Source organism: Mirounga angustirostris, unplaced genomic scaffold (assembly GCF_029215605.1).
Source record: "Mirounga angustirostris isolate CCGP_5_RB_7025 unplaced genomic scaffold, mMirAng1.0.hap1 SCAF_6, whole genome shotgun sequence".
Taxonomy (NCBI): Eukaryota; Metazoa; Chordata; class Mammalia; order Carnivora; family Phocidae; genus Mirounga; species Mirounga angustirostris.
The window spans coordinates 76,070,234-76,090,777 of record NW_026991714.1 but is presented as its reverse complement, the minus strand read 5'-3'; the positions used below and the strand labels follow the sequence as shown (position 1 = coordinate 76,090,777).

Sequence of the window (20,544 nt, the reverse complement as noted above, 5' to 3'; positions counted from 1 at the left end):
CCTCTCATGCTGTCTTTCATTCTCTCTCTCAAATAAATAAATAAAATCTTTAAAAAAAAAAAGAAAAGAAGAAAGATCTAAAATCAACTATCTAAGCTTCCATTTCAGGAATGTAGAAAGAGAAAAGCAAATCAAATCCAAAGTAAGCAGAAGAAAATAAAATTAAAAATAAAAGCAAAAATCCACGAAATTTAAAACAAAAAAGCAATGGACAAAAATCAATATCAAAAAACTAGTTCTTTGAAAAGATCAATAAAATCAATAAGCCTCTAGCCAGGTTGAGAAAAAGGAGGAAGGCACAAATTACTCATATCAAAAAAGAAAAGAGATCACCACAGATCTTATGAACATTAAAAGAATAAAGGAATATTATAAACAACCCTATGCCCACAAGTTTGATAACCTAAATGCAATGGACCAATTCCTTGAAAGACACAATCTGCCAAAACTAACACAAGAATAGATGATCTAAGTAAGCCTGTATCTATTAAGAAATTGAATCAGTAATTCATAACCTTCCAAAAGAGTACTGGCCCTGAAGGACTCACCAGTGAACTCTATCAAACCTTTAAGGAAATCCCTAACCAATTTTCTACAAACTCTTCCAGAAAAGAGAAACAAAGGGAATACTCCTAACTAACTTTATGAGACCAGTATTACCCTAATACCAAAGCCAGGCAAAGATACTACTAAAAAACTATACCTACACAACCAATATACACTAAGATAGATGAACACAAAAATCCTAAGCAAAATGTTAATAAATTGAATCCAATAATGCATATAAAGGATTATACACCAAAACCAAGTAGGATTTATCTCAGGTGTCAAGGCTGGCTCAACAATCAAAGGCCAATTAATGTAAACAATCACATCAAGAGGCTAATAAAGAAAAATCACATTATCAATAGATTCAGAAAAAGCATTTGACAAAATCCAACATGCATTCATGATAAAAATTCTCAGCAAACTAGGAATAGACGAACTTCCTCCACTGGAGGAAAATGCAAAGCCTTCCTGCTAAGATCAGGTACAAGTCAAGGATGTCTCCTCTAACCACTGGTTTTCAACATCATACTGGAAGTCCTAGCTAACACAATGAGACCTCCCCTCCCCCGCCCAAACAAAAGGTATTTTGGGAAGGAGGAAATAAAACTTTGGCTTTGCAGATGACATGATTGTCTATGTAGAAAATCCAAATAATCAACAAAAAAACTTCTGGAACTAATAAGTACATACAGCAAGGTTGCAGAATACAAGATTAATATATAAAAGTCAATTGCTTTTCTATATACCAACAATAAACAAGTGGAAATTTGAAATTAAAAACACATTATCTTTTATATTAGTACCCCCAAAATGAAATACTTAGGTATAAAATATGTACAAGATCTATATGAGAAAACTACATAACTCTTAAGAAAGAAATCAAAGAACTGAATTAATGGAAAGCGATTCCATGTTCATGGATAGGACTCAATACTGTCAAAATGTCAGTTCTTCCCAACTTCATCTATGGAGTTGATACAATCCAAATAAAAATCCCAACAAGTGATACTGTAGATATCAACAAACTGATTCTGAAGTTATATGGAGAAGCAAGACACCCAGATAAGCCAACACAATATTGAAGGAGAAGAACAAAGTTGTAGGATTGACACTACAACTTTTCAAGACTTACTGTAAAGTTACAGTAATCAAGATAATGTGGTCCGGCGAAAGTATAGACAAACAGACCAACAGAACAGAACAGAAGGCCAGAAACAGAACCCCATATATATAGTCAACTGATCTTTGACAAAGCAAAAGCAATACAATAGAGCAAAGACAACTTTTCAACAAACAAATGGAGCTGGAGCACTGGACATCTACATGAAAAAAAAAATGCATCTAGACACAGACCTTATACCCTTCACAAAAATTAACTCAAAAGGATCACAGACCTAAATGTAAAACTCCTAAAAGATAACACAGGATAAAACCTAGATGACCCCTGGTATGGCAAGGACTTTTTAGATGCAACACAAAGGGCATGACCAATTAAAGATATAATTAATAAGCTGGAGTTCGTTAAAATTAAAAACTTCTGGGGCACCTGGGTGGCTCAGTCAGTTGGGCCTCTGCCTTCGGCTCAGGTCATGATCCCAGGGTCCTGGGATCAAGCTCCACATCTGCGGGGAGCCTGCTTCTCCTTCTCCCCCACTTGTGCTCTCTAGCTTTCCCTCTCTCTCAAATAAATAAAATCTTAAAAAAAAAAAAAAAGGACATTTACAATTAAAAACTTCTGTTCTACTAAAGACAATGTCAAGAAAATAAAAAGACAAGTCACAGACTGTGAGAAAATATTTGGAAAAGACCTATCTAATGAAGGACTGTTATCTAAAATATACAAAAACTCCTAAGACTCAAAAATAAGAAACCAACCAACCCTAAATTAAAAAATGAGTAAAAGTCCTGAACAGACACCTCACGAAAAAAGATACACAGATGGCAAGTAAGCATATGAAAAGCCATCATAAATCATTATGAATTGCAAATTAAAACAATGAGATACCACTACACACCTATCAGAGGAGTGAAAATCCAGAACACTGACAATACCAACTGCTGACAACAGAAACTCTCATTCATTGCTGGTGGGAAAGCAAAATGATCCAGCCACTGTGGATACAGTCAGTTTGGAGGTTTCTTACAAAAAAAAAAAAAAAAAAGAAAGTAGGAAGGGAAAAATGAAGGGGGGGAAATCGGAGGGGGAGACAAACCATGAGAGACCATGGACTCTGAGAAACAAACTGAGGGTTCTAGAGGGGAGGGGGTGGGGGGATGGGTATTAAGGAGGGGACGTATTACATGGAGCACTGGGTGTTATATGCAAACAATGAATCATGGAACACTACATCAAAAACTAATGATGTAATGTATGGTGATTAACATAACATAATAAAATTAAATTAAAAAAAATTAAATATATTCTTACCATACAATCCAGCAACTGTGCTCCTTGGTATTTATGCAAATGAATTAAAAACTTACATCCACACAAAAACCTGAACAGGGATGTTAATACTAGCTTTATTCATAATTGCCAAAACCTGGAAGCAACCAAGATGCCCTTTAGTAGGTAAATGGGTAAATAAACTGTGGTACATCCAGACAATGAAATATTCCTCCGTGCTAAAAAGAAACACACTATCAGGCCATCAAAAGATGTGGAGGAAACGTAAATGCATAGTACTAAGAAGCTAATCAGCTAATCTGAAAAGGCTACATATTGTATGATTCCAACAACACGGCATTCTGGAAAAGGCAAAACTATGAAGATAGTATACATTTGTCCAAACCCAGAGAACGTGTCACACCAAGAGTGAACCCCAGTGTAAACCACAGACTGGTGATGATTATGTGTCAGTGGAGGGTCATCAGTTACAATGAAGGTCCCACTGTGGTGTGGGGTGTCAACAGGAAGGGAGGTTGTGCTGGGGCAGCAGAGGGAATGTAGGGGAACTCCGTACATTCTGCTCAGTTTTGCTATGAACCTAACACTGCTCTAAAGAATAAAGTTCACTAATTAAAAAAACAAAGAAACAAACTACTGCCATGGGAAAATATGTGACCAAAAAGTATACTCTCCCTCCAAAGAGTCAGTATAATCCCCCTTATGCAGCTGCTCAAGCTTACACCTTGTTTGCCCCCTTTTAAGACTTACTTAAATTTCAATTTTCTTTGACAGAGTTAAGTAGCATTAATGTTAAATAGAAAAACATATGGTATTTTTTTAAGATTGTATTTATTTATTTGACAGAGAGACACACATCGAGAGAGGGAACACAAGCAGGGGGAGTGGGAGAAGGAGAAGCAGGCTTCCCGCTGAGCAGGGAGCCCGATATGGGGCTCGATCCCAAGACTCTGGGATCATGACCTGAGCCGAAGGCAGACGCTTAACCGACTGAGCCACCCAGGCGCCCCCATATGGTATTTTTTCTTAAAGATTTCATTTATTTATTTGACAGAGAGAGACAGCAAGAGAGGGAACACAAGCAGGGGGAGTGGGAGAGGGAGAAGCAGACTCCCCGCTGAGCAGGGAGCCCGATGCGGGGCTCGATCCCAGGACACCAGGATCATGACCTGAGCAGAAGGCTTAACAACTGAGCCACCCAGGTGCCCCAACATATTATATTTCTATCCTAAATTATATCTGCACACTCAAAGTGGGGACTTGGATATCCTCAATTAGTGGACGTTAAAAGTTGTGGAGCTGGTGTGTACACACACACAATAAGGGGTTTTTGTTTGTTTCTGTAACTGTAAAGACATCAAAGCAAATACATAAGAGTATTTATTTAAGGTCCAACTTTCATCAGAAGCCATTAAAGCTATGTGCCAGGTTCTATATAGTAAATCAGTAATTAATCTGAAGTTGGTTTCATTTCAAGAACACACTGCTCTTTGCTGTCTTATAGCAGATAATAAATCTTACAGGTGTTCTAGGCCATCTGCTAGGAATTGATTTACTCGTTACTATAGGCCCCACAGGTATTTGAAAGAATCAAATCCCCAGCTTCTCCTTGAATACACCTAAGTCCTAAGGGTGCATAAGAACTTTTCTGGGTTTCATTCCCAAACTTCTTCAAAGCAAAGCTGCTCCATGATTAAGCCCAAAATACTGGCAACAGAAAATGGGTAGGAACGTGTGTGTCTGAATGAGGGAGTAAGGGAGTGAGTGTGTGTGTTGGCGTGGAGGGCCGGAATAAAAGAGAGTATCATGTATGGGAGGATAAAGGGGGAAAGAATGTGGGGGGAAAAATCACTTCTCAGTTTACTCAATTCCTAAGACCACTGCACATAATTTTTTTCAGAAGATTGCTGAAAGCATAAAGATTGCTACGTTCACTCTATGATACCGTGTAGCTTTCTCTGTCATAACCATTCCATAAACAAAGTTGGGAGGTTCAAAATGCCATGAAAGAAAGGACCAGGTTTTTAACAAATGAATGCAATCTTTTGGTAAAAAGATGTAAACGTTTTTTAGAGGAGGACCTGCCAAGGCAATCAGTAGTGAGGCATGTTCAATACCTACTGCACCTGTGCTTTTAACTTTGGGGGACATAAAACCACTGAGAATCTGCCAAAAGGAATGGGACTTCCTCCCAGAGAAATGCACAAGCCCATAAAAATACGAATCCAGCTATGGGATTTCAGACTCTCTAACATCCCCAGAATCCCTGTGCTCGGTATGGTTTCAGTCTGACATCCTGAGAAACAGTCCACTAAACTTCTGTCCCACACTTGTCTGTATCTCCTGCATCAATCACAGGTACCCCAGGGAAGTCTAATGATTTTTCCCTAGTGAGTCCTATATTTAAAATATCTCAACAGATTAACATTTAATATTTGCATACTTAACTTCAAATTAATAATTCAGATGTTTTATAATTTGCTTTGAACTTACCTATTTTTCTTGCATCTTTCTGTTTCTGTGCTTTCTGTATTCTGACTGTATTCTGATCCATCAACTAACACAGATTTTTTTTTTTTAAGATTTTATTTATTTATTTGAGAGAGAGAGAATGAGAGAGAGCACATGAGAGGGGGGAGGGTCAGAGGGAGAAGCAGGCTCCCTGCCGAGCAGGGAGCCTGATGCGGGACTCGATCCAGGGACTCCAGGATCATGACCTGAGCCAAAGGCAGTCGCTTAACCAACTGAGCCACCCAGGCACCCCTAACACAGATTTCTATTAGTCACATTTTCTCAAATTAACTTACATCCCCAACTTGTAATGACTATTCTTTCTTTAGCACTCTTAGCAGAATGGTCTCCCAAAGAACAAGGGATACAAAGACAGGAAACAGAACACCTTTAACTCCGCTCTCTTCTTCTGATAAAAAGGCATTAAACTTGGAATGTCAAATTTTCCAAAACGTGACAAAACCACCGTAAAAGACAGGCACATTTTAGCTTTAAAACAGAAAAAAAAAACCCTGGAAAATGTAAACTATGAATACAAATATAAGAAAACAAATGAGTAATCTGTACTAATGTATATATACAAAGACACAGTTGGGATCCTAATGTTTGAGGGTTGAGATGTGGCCAAGCCCTCTCATTTTAAAAATAAGAAAAAGACAAGTGCGTATGAATGCTACCTAGCAGGATAAAAATGTAGGTCTTCAAACAGCCCCCTTTTACTTACGTAAGTCAGTAAGGAGATTTTATTAAATCTTCAATAAAAAATGAAATTTAATTTGAAGTCCAAAATTATGTTGTTAAATGAGGATCAAGGACTATGTATGTGTTCGATTTAGGTAAAATACCTCAAGAAGGTACTTAAAGTCATTCAAAAAGCTCAACCAGAAAAACAACTAATAATCGTATGTTTTTCCTCTAAATGTCCTCAGCTTAGATCTTTCTAAGCTCTTAATTCATGTTTCACACTCAACTAGTATCACGCAAAGTGTTTTTAAACATGATCCAGGAATATCAAATCGAGCTTTAGACAACTCAGACAATTCCCATACTTACGTAAGCACACAAATAAACACGAAGTGCCAGAGACAGGAGATGCTCTGGGAAGAAAATTACCAGGGAAAAATACATATTTTGTAAGTCTTCTTATACATCTGATTGAAACATCAGCTCCAATGAGGCATTTGAAGAAGCATCAGTTTGACAGCTTAGCACAAATGTAGAACTAAAATGACTTTTGCATAGTTTCTTCTCCAGCAAAAATACAATAGAAATAACTTCTTCCAGCCACAGGGACTGGGTTTACCTTCCTGCCTTCAATTCCTATAAAGCCAGAAATAATAAATGAGGTAGTAGCTCTGAGACACTCAGCACTAAGCAGAGTCCAAGCGAGGGAAGATAAACCCTAAGGCCTCTCGCAGCTCACCGCCAAGTTTCCAGGAAGCAGCACAGGGAAGGGGAGCCCAGACGGAGCACAACAATCTTCCTGAGCAGGTGAGACAGGACTGAGAATTTAGGGAGGCCACACTGGCTGGAGTTCACAGGGCAGAGTTCCAGAGAAGAGAGATGCGCAGGGACTCCCCTCAAGCTTTCAGCTGGTACCGATCAGCACATGCTTGCGAGAAAACTCTCCAAACCCAGGGAAAACACTGGAAAAGAATAGGTGAAAACACTTCCCAAAGCTAACACAGGGCCAGGAAAAGTCTGTTTCCATAAGCCAGACTAGGAAAACCTCAAAATCTACAGGGTACCAAACAGATGCTTAGGAGGAACTGCTTCGATAGTGGGGCAAATTCAGCCCAAAAAAGACAGTATTATAAAAACAAAAAGGCAAACCACAACTAGGATAATCTATCTGTAAGGCATAAATCTGAGAAAGGACTTGTACCTAGAAGATATACAAAGCACTCATCCAATAATAGAAGATGATAAACAACCCAATTACAAAATGGCAAAAGATGTGAACAAACCCTTCACCAAAGTAAACACAGGGATGGTAAATGAGTACGCGGAAAGACGGCCAACAACAACAGTGTTTAGGGAAATGCAAACTAGAACTACAATAAGGAACTACTACACACCCACTAGAATTGCTAAAATTAAAAAGCCCTCCCAGATCAAGCTTCGGCCAGCACGTAGAACAGCTGAGCTCTCAAACACGGACGGAAGAGCCTGGCAGTGTCTTCAGAACATAAATAGTCCCCTACATATGACTGAGCTAATCTATCTCTAGGTCTTACCCAAGAGAAGCAATGCCCATACCAAGACAACCAAAATTCACAGCATCCTCAAACTGGAAACAGCCTACATATGGATCGGAAGGAGAACGGATTGACAAACCGAGGCATACCCATACGGCGGAGTACTATTCAGCTTTACCAAGGAGTGAACCACTGATACCCACAACACGGATGAACCTCCTAACCATTATGTTGATTGAAAGAAGCCAAACCAAAAAATGTACACAAGTATACGGTTCCGTTATATAAAAGTCCAGAAAAAAATCATCCATAGTGAGAGAAAGCAGATCAGGTCTGCATATGGAGGGTGGGAAGAACCACAAAGAAGTGTTTGCACGTGAAGGGTATTTCGTTATCTTGGTTGTGGTGATGGCTTCACGCATACATACACACGCAAACACTCGTCAAACTGTACAATTTCAATGTGTGCCATTCACTTTACATCAATGATACGTCAATAAAACTGTTTTTAGGAAATTAAGCCAAGTATTAAGAGTGGATATGCTGAGGTTGGGGAAAGAAGTCTTCAGCGATCAACCTCAAAGACTCCTTCTCCCATAAAGCCTTTACCAAATTCCACAGATCAAATTAATTCTCCTTTAGCACTTAAAAAAGAAAAAAAAAGTGTTTTAGTGCTATTACATAAATATCCTCCAAACTAGAACATGGGTTCCTTGAGACAGTAATTTCAATGTTTACCCTCTACTGCCTGCATAAGAAACTGGAGGAGAGTCTGAGTAACACCGAAATCAGGGAAGCACTTAGAGGGCATGAGCTAAAATCTAGGAGAAAGATACTAGCCTGAATTGAAGTTGTAGCAGTGAGGGTAAAGAAACGTGGGAGGAGCAGATATAAAACTGGAAGAAAACAAAACAACAAAACGGGAACACAACCAGGTGAGTAGATGTAGGTGAGGGAGGCAGAGTCAAGCATAATGCAGTCTGTGGCTCGGACACCTTGGGAGAATGATGGCAGCACTGACGAAAATAGGGACTATAGGAGAAAAAGGGAGGATGTCAGAGATTCCTTTAATCATTCTCGGCCCCCATCTGGACCGCGGGCTTGTTCACTGAGGAGTGAACACTAAAATGGAGGTCCGACATCACAGGCCTGCAGTCCACCAAGAGTCACACAGTATTCCCAGAAACCAGCTGGAAACTGGAAACTGAACTCAGAGCCCAGCCAGCCTGGTTCTGTTTTTAACCTTTAGTTTGACAGTTTCTTTCAACAAGCAGCACTAACAGAGTTTCCTGCTACGCCTGATTAGTCTCCACGGAACCCTGACTTCAGAAAGGGAGCAAAACGACAAGCAGCTGAGGACTTAGAATCTGCACACATCTCTAAGTACGTGAAAAGACAAATCCCCCCACCATTCCCGTGGGCTACATAATTGACCAAAAGAGCTATTTAAAAAAAAAAATCACTTGTTGCCACTACATGTGTATTTCAACGCTGCCATCTTATGTTAAAATATGGAACTACACAACATTAAAAAGCCATACCTTTATTCAACAGTGAACTCTGAAAATATCAAAGATTTGAGTCAATTAAAAGGTAGACAAAAGTTAATGAGACTTTAATGACAGTAACAAATACTTACAGCAGTTAATTTTGGTGTTGGAGAGTACCCATGATGAAGTGAAAGCTCTCATGAGGCTAGCAACTTCAGTTCAGAATGTAAACCTTACTTTATTATTTAAAGATTTTATTTATTTGACACAGAAAGAGAGAGAGAGAGAGAACAAGCAGGGAGAGTGGCAGGCAGAGGGAGAGGGAGAAGCAGACTCCCTGCTGAGCAGGGAGCCCAGGTGGGGCTCCATCCCAGGAACCTGGAATCATGACCTGAGCCAAAGGCAGATGCTTAACCGACTGAGCCACCCAGGCGCCCCTAAACCTTACTTTAAAAAAGTGGGACACTTCCTGCTTACTGAATTCCTTATCGAATTCCCCAATCTACAAAGATAAAAATACATCAACAGAGGCAAAGGGGAAGAAAAGAGTAGAATAAAATCCAATAGGTCTCCTCTCTTCTGTAAATCCAATCTGCTTTTCTTTTTAAGATTTTATTTATTTCTTAGAGAGAGAGAGAAAGCAGGAGCAGGGCGAGGGGCAGAGAGGGAGAAGCAGACTCCCCGCAGAGCAGGGAGCCCGATGTGGGGCTCGATCCCAGGACCCTGAGACCATGACCTGAGCTGAAGTCACATGCTTAACCGAATGAGCCACCCAGGCACCCCCACCAATCTGCTTTTCTAATCACAGCTGCTTAAACAGCAAAAGCCACTTATGGGCGCCTGGGTGGCTCAGTTGTTGGGCGTCTGCCTTCGGCTCAGGTCGTGGTCTCAGGGTCCTGGGATCGAGCCCCACTTCGGGCTCCCTGCTCAGCAGGAAGCCCGCTTCTCCCTCTCCCACTCTCCTTGCTTGTGTTCCCTCTCTCACTGTCTCTCTCATTGTTAGAAAATAAATAAAATCTTAAAAAAAAAAAAAGCCACTTAAATTTGCTTAAATAGTAGATGCACTGGTTTTAACTTTAATCCCATCACTATTGTGATGGTTCAAGAAAGAAAATAAAATTCAAAGTCCTAATAAGAGTCAAGGACCCTGAACTTAAAAGGCAGTTATACTCAGTCAAAATGCTGACACTTGTCATTTAACATTATTTGCAATCTTCGGTTTTTCTGTGAAAGTAAAGCCATGCTCTTAAAATTATGCTGAAGAGGGGCGCCTGGGTGGCTCAGTCGTCAAGCGTCTGCCTTCAGCTCAGGTCATGACACCAGGGGCCTGGGATCGAGTCCCACATCGGGCTCCTGGTTCAGCGGGAAGCCTGCTTCACCCTCTCCCACTCCCCCTGCTTGTGTTCCCTCTCTTGCTGTCTCTCTCTCTGTCAAAAAATAAATAAAATCTTTAAAAAAAATAAAATAAAATTATGTTGAAGAAACAGAAACACTGAAGACTATCCCTGATTTAACATTAATATAAAAAGGTAAACTACCTTTGAACACAGTAGCATCTCAGTGTGGGATGGAGGGAACAGGGAAAGCAAGGGTAGTCTGGGGACTACAGAATTAAGTGAAAGACATTTCCCTCAGACAACAGTAAAGATAAAATATTGCTCATATATAAACATACTCATTTACAGACTCTAAATCCAAACACAAGAAAAATTTTAAGAGTCAGAAGAAAAAAAGGTTAATGCTTTGATGGAACAGATCAGAAAAAGTACACAGGTAAAAGACTATTATAATCTTATTCTACCACACTCATGTGTGATATTAATGCTGAGGGAGACTGTGTATGTGGAAGAGGGGATGGTATGTGGGAACTCTATAATTTCCACCCCAAATTTTGATGTGAACTTAAAACTGCCCTGAAAAACAAAGTCTACTAATTTTTTTAATCCTATTATTCTCTTTGCTGAGTGTATGTCAGTTTTCTTTAGAAGTACTCTTAGCTAACTGCTCACCCTAACCCTAACTGCTTATAAAATCAGTATCAATGTGGTTTTGGATAGAAATCTGACAGAAGTCTCGGGCACCTGGGTGGTTCAGATGGTTAAGCGTCCGCCTTCAGCTCAGGTCATGATCCCAGAGTCCTGGGATCGAGTCCCGCATCAGGCTCCCTGCTCCTTGGGAGCCTGCTTCTCCCTCTGCCTCTCTCTCTCTGTCTCTCATGAATAAATAAAATTAAAAAAAAAAGAAAGAAAGAAAGAAATCTGACAGAAGTCTCTAAATACACTTTCTTCATCTATTTAAGACAATTTAATCTTGATTCAGCTATATAAGTATTTTTTAAAACCGTAATCAGTCTTTTTGTACAGAGTCAACTGGTTCCTGAAAAGCACCTGCTAGTTTCTTCACAATTATTGCTCACTTTCCTTACTCAGGTCAAAAAGGAGATGACTTCCTGTCGTACAAGGTCAAAACCTCCTTCCTTTAATCTTTTATACTGTCTCACAATCTCACATGAACAGTTACACCACTACCCAGGGCTTTTATATACATTTCTATTTTCTCTAGATAGTAAGAGTCATGAGTGCAATGAGTCTGTCATACTCATCACTATTTCCACGTCCTACAACACTACCTGACATGTATCAGCAGGTGTTTTAAAATACTGTTGAATGAATCTTCTTTTCAATTCACAAATAAAGGAGTAATCATGCAAAAGGAGTAGACTTTCCTCATCTTGCCAATGAAAACATCCCATTATACTACGTGCTCTAAAGACATTATCTCATTTCATTATCACAACAACCCTGTGATTCAGGAGATAGAGCCCCCTTTCAGAAGTGAGGAATCTGCAGCATCAATAAAGCAGGACCAGGACTCAAACCAAACCCAAGTACCTGCCTACAGCGTCACACTAGCCTCTCTTAATACTGCGCCTGATTCCACAAACCAGGCACAGAAATTAGCTTTGTCAGCTTCTGAGTACAGAGTCAGCTACTACCTCACAATCAGTCAGTTGCATTTTTCCTTCTGTATTTCATTTGTGAGTGAGATAAGCAAATTATAAGAAAATAAGCTAAGGGGCACCTGGGTGGCTCAGTTGGTTAAGCATCTGCCTTCGGCTCAGTTCATGATCTCAGGGTCCTGGGATTGAGCCCCACATCGGGCTCCCTGTTCAGCAGGGAGTCTGCTTCTCCCTTCCCTTCTGCACCCGCCCCCAGGTCATGCTCACTCGTTCTCTCTCTCCCAAATAAATAAAATCTTAAAAAAAAAAAAAAAAAAGCTAAAAATTAGAATTTCACTTTAAGATAAAAACAAAACAAATAAGGGCGCCTGGGTGGCTCAGTTGGTTAAGCAACTGCCTTCGGCTCAGGTCATGATCCTGGAGTCCTGGGATCGAGCCCCGCATCGGGCTCCCTGCTCAGCAAGGAGTCTTCCTCCCCCCACCGGCCCTCCCCCCTCTCAGGTGCGCTCTCTCTCATTCTCTCTCTCTCAAATAAATAAAATCTTTAAAAAAAATAAATAAAAACAAAACAAATAAAACCTCCCAGAGAAGGGTGCCTGGGTGGCTCAGTCAGTTAAGGGTCCGCATCTTAGATTTTGGCTCAGGGTGGTGGGACTGAGCCCTGCTTTAGGCTCCGCGCTGAACAGGGAGTCTGCTTGAGATTCTCTCTCTCCTCCCTGTGCCCCCCATACCCCCCTCCCCTACTTACGTGTGCTCTCTCTAAATAAAATCTTTAAAAAATAAACAAATAGTGGTGATGGTTGCACCACTCTAAAGATACTAAAAACCACAGAATCATAAAATTTAGAAGGGTGAACTGTATGATGAACTATATGATGAACTATTTCTCAGAACTGCTTTTTTAAAAAGACTCTTGGTGTGAGGTAGTAGGTGGGGAAGGCTGTGCACATGTGGGGGAAGGGGGTATATGGGAAACCTCTTTACCTTGCACTCAATTTTGCTGTGAACCAAAGAGTGCTCTAAAAAATAAATTCTATTAAAAAAAATGAGGTTGTCCCGTTTATAGTAATCCAGATCACCTCTACGGAACTGCAAGAGTCCTAATTTTTTTTTAATATTCAATTACTTTACAGTATATTTTATTAAGGCCGTAACGTGAACTAATAATTTTAAAACATATTTTTAGTAATTACATGTCATAAGCATTCTGCAGTCATCTTGTAAAAAATTCTAAGGAACGACTCCATTTTTCTGAATTAGTAAATTCTTCAAAAATTATTCCCACTTTTACCAAAACATTATTTCATTCTTTCCCTTTTCCCTTTTACTAAATACCCGTATGGTTTTAAAATTTTTATTTAAGTATAATGGAACTACTATAAAATCCACCTGGTTTTAATTGCTGGGTTAGATGAATTTTTTTTTAAAGATTTATTTATTTGAGAGAGAGAGAGCGAGCAAGCGAGCATGCAAGCATGAGCATGGGAGAGGAGGCAGAGGGAGAGGGAGAAGCATGCTCCCCGCTGAGCAGGGAGCCAGATTTGGTGCTTGATCCCAGGACCTGGAGATCATGACCTGAGCAGAAGGCAGACATTTAACCAACTGAGCCACCCAAGTACCCCTAGTTAGATGAATTTTAGTGAATAAAGGAGCTGTGTGTGCAAACTTCACAATTCAGTTTGGGACACTTCTGTTGCCCTAAAGACTTTCCCTGTACCCATCTGCAGTCAATCTCCACTCTCATGTCCAGACCCAGGAAGCCACTGACAAACTTTCATCTGTAAAGTTTGGCCTTTTCTAGAAATTTCAAATAAAAATAATCATTCAATGTATAGTTTTATGCAACCAGTTTCTTTCTGTGAGCATAATGTTTTTGAAGTCATTCATTTTGTTGCATCTGTCAGCAGTCATTCTTTTTTATTGCTGAGTAGTATTCCATCCCATGGACACACCACATTGTGTTTCTCCATCTATCAGTTGGTGGGTATTTGAATTATTGACTGTAGTATTATTCATATCTAAAAACTGTAAACAGTCACATAAGAGACATGTAGCTTCATTTCTATAGGGTACTTAGGACTAAATTTGCTATATCATGTGGTAGATATATGTTTAACTTCTTTTTTTTTTTTAAAGATTTTATTTATTTATTTGACAGAGAAAGACACAGTGAGAGAGGAAACACAAGCAGGGGGAGTGGGAAAGGGAGAAGCAGACTCCCTGCTGAGCAAGGAGCCAGATGCGGAGCTCGATCCCAGGACCCCGGGATCATGACCTGAGCCGAAGGCAGACGCTTAATGGCAGAGCCACCCAGGCGCCCCTATATATTTAACTTAAGAAGCTACCAAACTTTTCCAAAGTGGCTGTTTTAATTTTACATTCCCACCAGCAAAGTATACAGTTTCCAGTTTCTTCTTGCCAACATTTGGGACAATTTTTTTTTTTTTTTTGTATTTTAGCCAGTGAATAAAGAAAACACCCAGTGTTTTCCTCCTGTGTTTCTGCTTTACTCTCACACCACACTCCTACCACTTCTGACACTTCTGGTCACCAAACACTTGGGGCATTTTCCCCACACCAAGCAGTCCTCTGTGTTCCAGCTAGGTATCGGGCAATTTAATTCCATTCTGACACTGTGTCCCTGGAGACAGCATCTGAGTCCACGAAAGGCTCAGTCCCATGAGACCACCTCCTCCGTCCCCTCCAGGTACCAATGGCAAGTAGGAGGTCCCAGGCTACCCACTACTTCTGTTCAGCTTGTTTACAAATCAAAGGTTCCCACAACTCCCTCCTTGCTAGAGCAGCTCTCAAAACTCAGGGAAACACATGTGCCAGTTAATTATAAAAGGATATGATGAAGGATCGACGAATGTCCACATGGGAGAGATGGGAAGGGCCAGATATGCTGGATGGGGCACAGAGCTTCCACGCCCTCTTTAGGCAAGTCACTCGTTCAGCACTGCTACCTGTTTATCTATCAACCCAGAAGCTCCATAAATCTCAAACTTTTTTGGACTTTTATCACATAGGCATGATTGATCATTAGCTCCATTTCCAGCCCCCCTCCCTTCTCAAGACAATGGGGCTCGGGGTAAAAATTTCACGCTTCTACTCATGGCTTGGTCTTTCAGGACAGCTCTCCTCCTGGAGCTGTCCAGGGTCCCACCCAAAGCTGCCTCATTACAACAAAAGACACTCTGATCACCCAGGAAATTACATGGCTTCAGGAGCCCTATGGCAAGAACCTGGGGCAGAGACCAATATATATTTTTTCTATTATTTCACAGCCAGTTTAGGGGGTACACTGGTGGTATTTCACTGTGGTTTTAATATCTAATGATGATGAGCATCTTTTCATGTGCTTATTTGTCATCCACTTAACTGTTAAAATCTCATGCTCTTTTTAAAAACTGGGTTGTCTCCTTACTGGAGATGTAACATCTCTATATATTCTGGATTCAAATCCTTAATCACATATGTATATTTTGCAAATATTTTCTCTACATCTACAATTTATCTTCTCATTTTCCAAAGAGTGTTTTGAGAAGCATAAAAATTTTTAATTTTGATGAAGTCCATTTTACCAATTTTTTGATGGATCGAGCTTTTGAGTGAGTGTTTTATTATGAAATCTTGGCTTAATCCAAGATTGTGAAGATTTACTCTTATGTTTTCTTCTAAGAGTTTCACAGTTTTATCTTATATTTAGTTCGTTGATCCCACATTTTCTTCTGAAAGATTTCCAATTTTACATTTAAATGTATCACCCATTTCTGTGTATACTATGAAGTTAAGGGTCTAAGTATCATTTTTTAACATACAGATATCCAATTGTTCCAGCACCATCTGCTGAAGACTATCCTTTTTTCCAATACATTCCTTTGGCATCTTTGTCACAAATTGATCATATATGAGGCTATTATTGACTTGATTCTATTCCATTGATCTATTTGTCTATGGCTACAGTTTTATAGTAAGTTTTGAAGTGAGATAATTATGTTTTTGGTGCTGTTGTTCTTTTTCAAAATTGTTTTAGCTCTTCAAGGTTCTTTGCATTTCTGTATAAATTTTAGAATAAGCCTCTCAATTTCTACAGAGACCTACTGAGACTGTGATAGGGATTGCATTCAGTCTACAGATCATCAATCTGTCTTCCAATCCATAAAGATAGTGTATCTCTCCATTTATTTGGGTCATCTTTAATTTCTCTCTGTAATGTTTCATAGTTTTCAGTGTACAAAAATACTCATTTTGAAACACCAATGGTAACTTCTTAAACATTAAATCTAGTATCAAACTGCAGTAGCAAATTCTGCAAAAATTATTTAAGAATCTTTCTGACACAATTTTAAGTTTGCCATTCCTCACATTCAACAACAGGATAACAATGAACAGACAGCAAAAATCTGTTATCTTATGTAGTTGACAGGTTATAAACCACTCATAAAACTAAGTAGGAAAGAAGTTAATGCCTTTATCAAAGACGGAACCTGCTTTGACTATTCTGCCCCAAGAAAAGTGTCCAGTAGCAAAAACTAAATACTCAATCTAGTTTTCGTCCCTAACTCCCATCAAACCCCAAAAAATTCCATAAACTAGAGTCATACACACACACACACTCTCTCTCTCTCTTCTCCATGTACGTATAAAACTTAATACTGCAAACAAAATACACAATCTTCAGTCTTTCTGTCTTTATCTTTATAGCATTTTTGCCTCTAATTATGAATGTGTAAGTTTTCACAGAAGCTACTTGTCAAATAAAATGGGGTTAGTTAGGTTCTATCACAGGTTTAAATTACGAAAAGTTTTTTTTTAAACCTTGAAAAGTTGTAGAGTATGAATGTTAACAAAGACTTTTCCATGAGAAACTCTCATTCAAAATAAAAACATTTTGCAATTCCTACCAGAAGCCATGTACAATTACACTATTTATAATAGCAAAAATAGAAACTACCCAAATGTCCACTGACAAGAAAAGATGCTATAAACTGTGGTACTTCTTTACTGAATATCATACATTACTGAATATTATACTATAGTAAAAATGTTTATTTTTTGATTTTATAGTATATGCAACATCATGATGAAAATTATAAATGTAATGCTGAAGGAAAAAAAAAAGCAAGTCCCAGAAGACAATGAGCATGACTCTGAGCAAAACTAAGCAAACTAAACACATACATTTATAATAAAGACTATTTTTAATGAGGCAAAGCAATGACATCCACCAACTTGAGAGTAGCAGTCACAGGGGATAAAGAGTAGAGAGGGCAAGAGGCAGCAGGAAAAGCGAACCAACCACTGCACATGCCAATCATTAGTAATGCTTGAGTTCTTGGGTTGAACGAAGGGTTTAAACGTCTTATAACTCACATTATGTCATCTAATTTTTTCGTAAGCCTAAATATTATATTAAAAAATTTTTTTTTTAAAGATTTTATTTATTTATTTGACAGAGAGAGAGCGAGAGCAGGAACACAAGCAGGGGGAGTGGGAGAGGGAGAAGCAGGCCTCCCGCCGAGCAGGGAGCCCGATGTGGGACTCGATCCCAGGACCCTGGGATCATGACCCAAGCCGAAGGCAGACGCTTAACGACTGAGCCACCCAGGTGCCCAAAATATTTTTTTTAAAACACAAGCAAAACCTATTTTTAAAAATTCACCCATCACAGAACATTTTCCAGAAGCTTAACTGGGCACTCAAGAGAATACACATCAGAAAAATTTTTTTAAGTTTTACCTTTGTTTCTGTTCAATTGCTTTGTCCAAGTGCTGGAAGATATCCTGAAACAGGGTGCAGCTGGATCGACTATTAATAGTATATCCATACCCTCTTTTCCAATACTGTTTCAGATCATTTAAATATTCTAACACCTAAAAATAAAAATTTCAAAAATCATTACTATTACATGTTTTAATGTTAACAGATTCCCTGATTTAATAATGATTCTCAGAAAAGGTTACATTGTTTAATTACCATTCTGCACAAAGTATAATAGAACCTCAGCATTCACTGAGTTTATACTTGCCATTTCAAGCTTTTACAAGTTGCCCCAAAAGACCATGACACACAGATTTACGATGAAACACAAATCTGAATTGTGGGAATGCAGGGGCTGGCATGCAAGAGCAAGTTAGTAGTAGTCATGGCCAATAATCCAGCATCCATGACAGCTCAGGACAGAGGGCTAAAGACATGTGCTCACTTTCCCTTTCTGCTAAAATTATATTCAAGTGATAGTAAAAACATATACAGAAAAAAAGATACAAAAAGAAGAATATTCATTATAGCACAGAAAGACGCTAACAACGGATCAGGAACTTTTAAGAATTTTATGAAGCTAGAAACCAGATAGAAAACAAGTTACTTTGGTTCATGTATCAGTTTTGCAAAAATAGTAATAAAAGTAGACCAAGGATACAGAAAAAGGAATGTATATTGGAATACATGTTCTAAAGGGCGTACTGGCAAAATCCATAAAAGCATACATTTCTATGGCCCATTTAATTCCATTTCTTATGAAGTCATAGTCACAGATGCACACAAGACAGAATGTGTAAGAATGTCTTACAGCAGCACTGCTTATAGAGCAGGAAGAAGAGATTCCTGGAAATACCGAAATTTCATTAATAGGTAGATGGTTGACTAAACTATGGTATACACATACTACAGAATACTAGGCAGTTATTTAAAATTTCTATATTGTAGATCTACATGTACTGATGTGGAAAGATCTCTCCAAGACATACTGAATGAGAAGGGAAGGTTAAGAAAAATAAACACAGTATAATACCATTTATGTATGTACTGTGTACCTACAAACACACATTATACTGTTTTTTGTTTTAAGAATGATACAGATTATAAATAGCACAGAAAAGGGTTAAGGTTTTGTTAAAAGGTACACGTTGAACCGACAGCAGGGACTGATCTGTGTGGAGAGGTCTTGAATTGGAATTGGTGATTAAGGTAGACTTTCTTTGAATGTTAAACTCTGTACTCATGTATCACTTGATCAGATAAACACCAAAACTAGGAGGCTGAAACATGCAATGGAAAGAGGTACAAGTGGGGCGCCTGGCTGGCTCAGTTGGTAGAGCATGTGACTCTTGATCTTGGGGGTGAGAGTTCAAGCCCCACGTTGGGTGTAGAGCTTACCTAGAAATAAAAACAAAAATGGGTACAAGAGAAGACTGCAGTAATTTTGAGTTATTCTTCCCCAAAAAAGCCCCTAGAGAAACTAAGTGCAAGCCATAGTAAGTTTAAGAGCAAGGGTAAGCCATCGCCATAAACCAAAACCAAAACAAAACATACATTAAAAAGGCAACTAAATCAAGAAGTTAGCAAAAGGGGCAAAGTAAACATTTTTTTAAATGAAAGAATTAAAATTAAAAGAATTAAAGTTGTGCCAAATCCATTCAAGAAACAAAACAAAAACAGTAACAGAAATGAAAAAGGAGATATGCCTGAAGACTTTTTAAAGATCATTATTTGCATGCTATTGAAACTTTATCTTAAAAGGATTTGAAAATGTAAAAGAAATAAGCAGTTTTTCTAGGAAAATATAAATTACCCGAATTGACACAGAAAATTCTGACTATACAAAATAACTAGAGACAAAGGTCTACTTGAAAGAGACCAGGCATATTTGGTTTTAAGTAGGAGTTCTACCAAACTTCAAGAAGAGTTAGTTCCTAATAATTAAATTATTCCAGGGTACAGGAAAGGATGGAAAGTGATGTGGGAAACAAAGGCAGAAGAAAAATTATTAAATTTCCTTACTACCTATAGCCCACCAACAAGTCCTTGAAACAGGCAGAGTGACCTTCCTCTAGGGACTCAACCGCCTGGATGTTAATACTTTGCTAAGGGCAAAAGGCAATCCTAGCCTGAGGCTCCCCCTCCTCCGGGATCCTGTAAGTCCACTTTAACATATAAAAATTCTTTTGGAAACTTCCTTTATCTCTAAACCCCCAAGATACATGTTGGCAATCACCCCCCAAGCATATGACCCACTGATATACATCTGATGGGTCTCAGGACTAAGGTTTTATTAGATGGTAATAAATGACCTTTTCCCAACAATAGCTAGCCCCCTCAAGGTCCTGGAAACTTTGCTTCCAAAATTCCTTAGAGACCAGGCGCCTGGGTGGCTCAGTTGGTTAAGCGACTGCCTTTGGCTCAGGTCATGATCCTGGAGTCCCAGGATCGAGTCCCACATCGCGCTCCCTGCTCAGCGGGGGGTCTGCTTCTCCCTCTGACCCTCTTCCCTCTTGTGCTCTCTCTCTTTCATTCTCTCTCTCAAATAAATAAATAAAATCTTAAAAAAAAAAAAAATTCCTTAGAGACCTACGCTCTCCCTGACCCCCTCCCAACTTGAAAGTATATAATGGGCCACTCCTCATGACCCCACTGCAGCTCTTTCTA

The 20,544-nt window shown here is 39.1% G+C and overlaps 1 protein-coding gene across 9 annotated transcripts in view; it reads right to left on the bottom strand.

The window, feature by feature from the left end:
• Positions 1 to 20,544, bottom strand: part of MINPP1 (multiple inositol-polyphosphate phosphatase 1) — a 126,942-nt gene that overhangs the window by 87,860 nt on the left and 18,538 nt on the right. For 8 of the 9 annotated variants that reach the window (XR_010412401.1, XR_010412399.1, XR_010412400.1 and 5 more), the window contains exon 4: positions 17,857 to 17,990. The exons of the other annotated variant lie outside the window; for it this stretch is intronic. Coding sequence is in view for 5 of the 8 variants with exons in the window: in XM_045877722.3 (XP_045733678.2) it covers positions 17,857 to 17,990 (134 nt within the window). In the remaining 3 variants the exon portion in view is untranslated. The remainder of the gene's footprint in view (positions 1 to 17,856; positions 17,991 to 20,544) is intronic. 9 annotated transcript variants of the gene reach the window in all.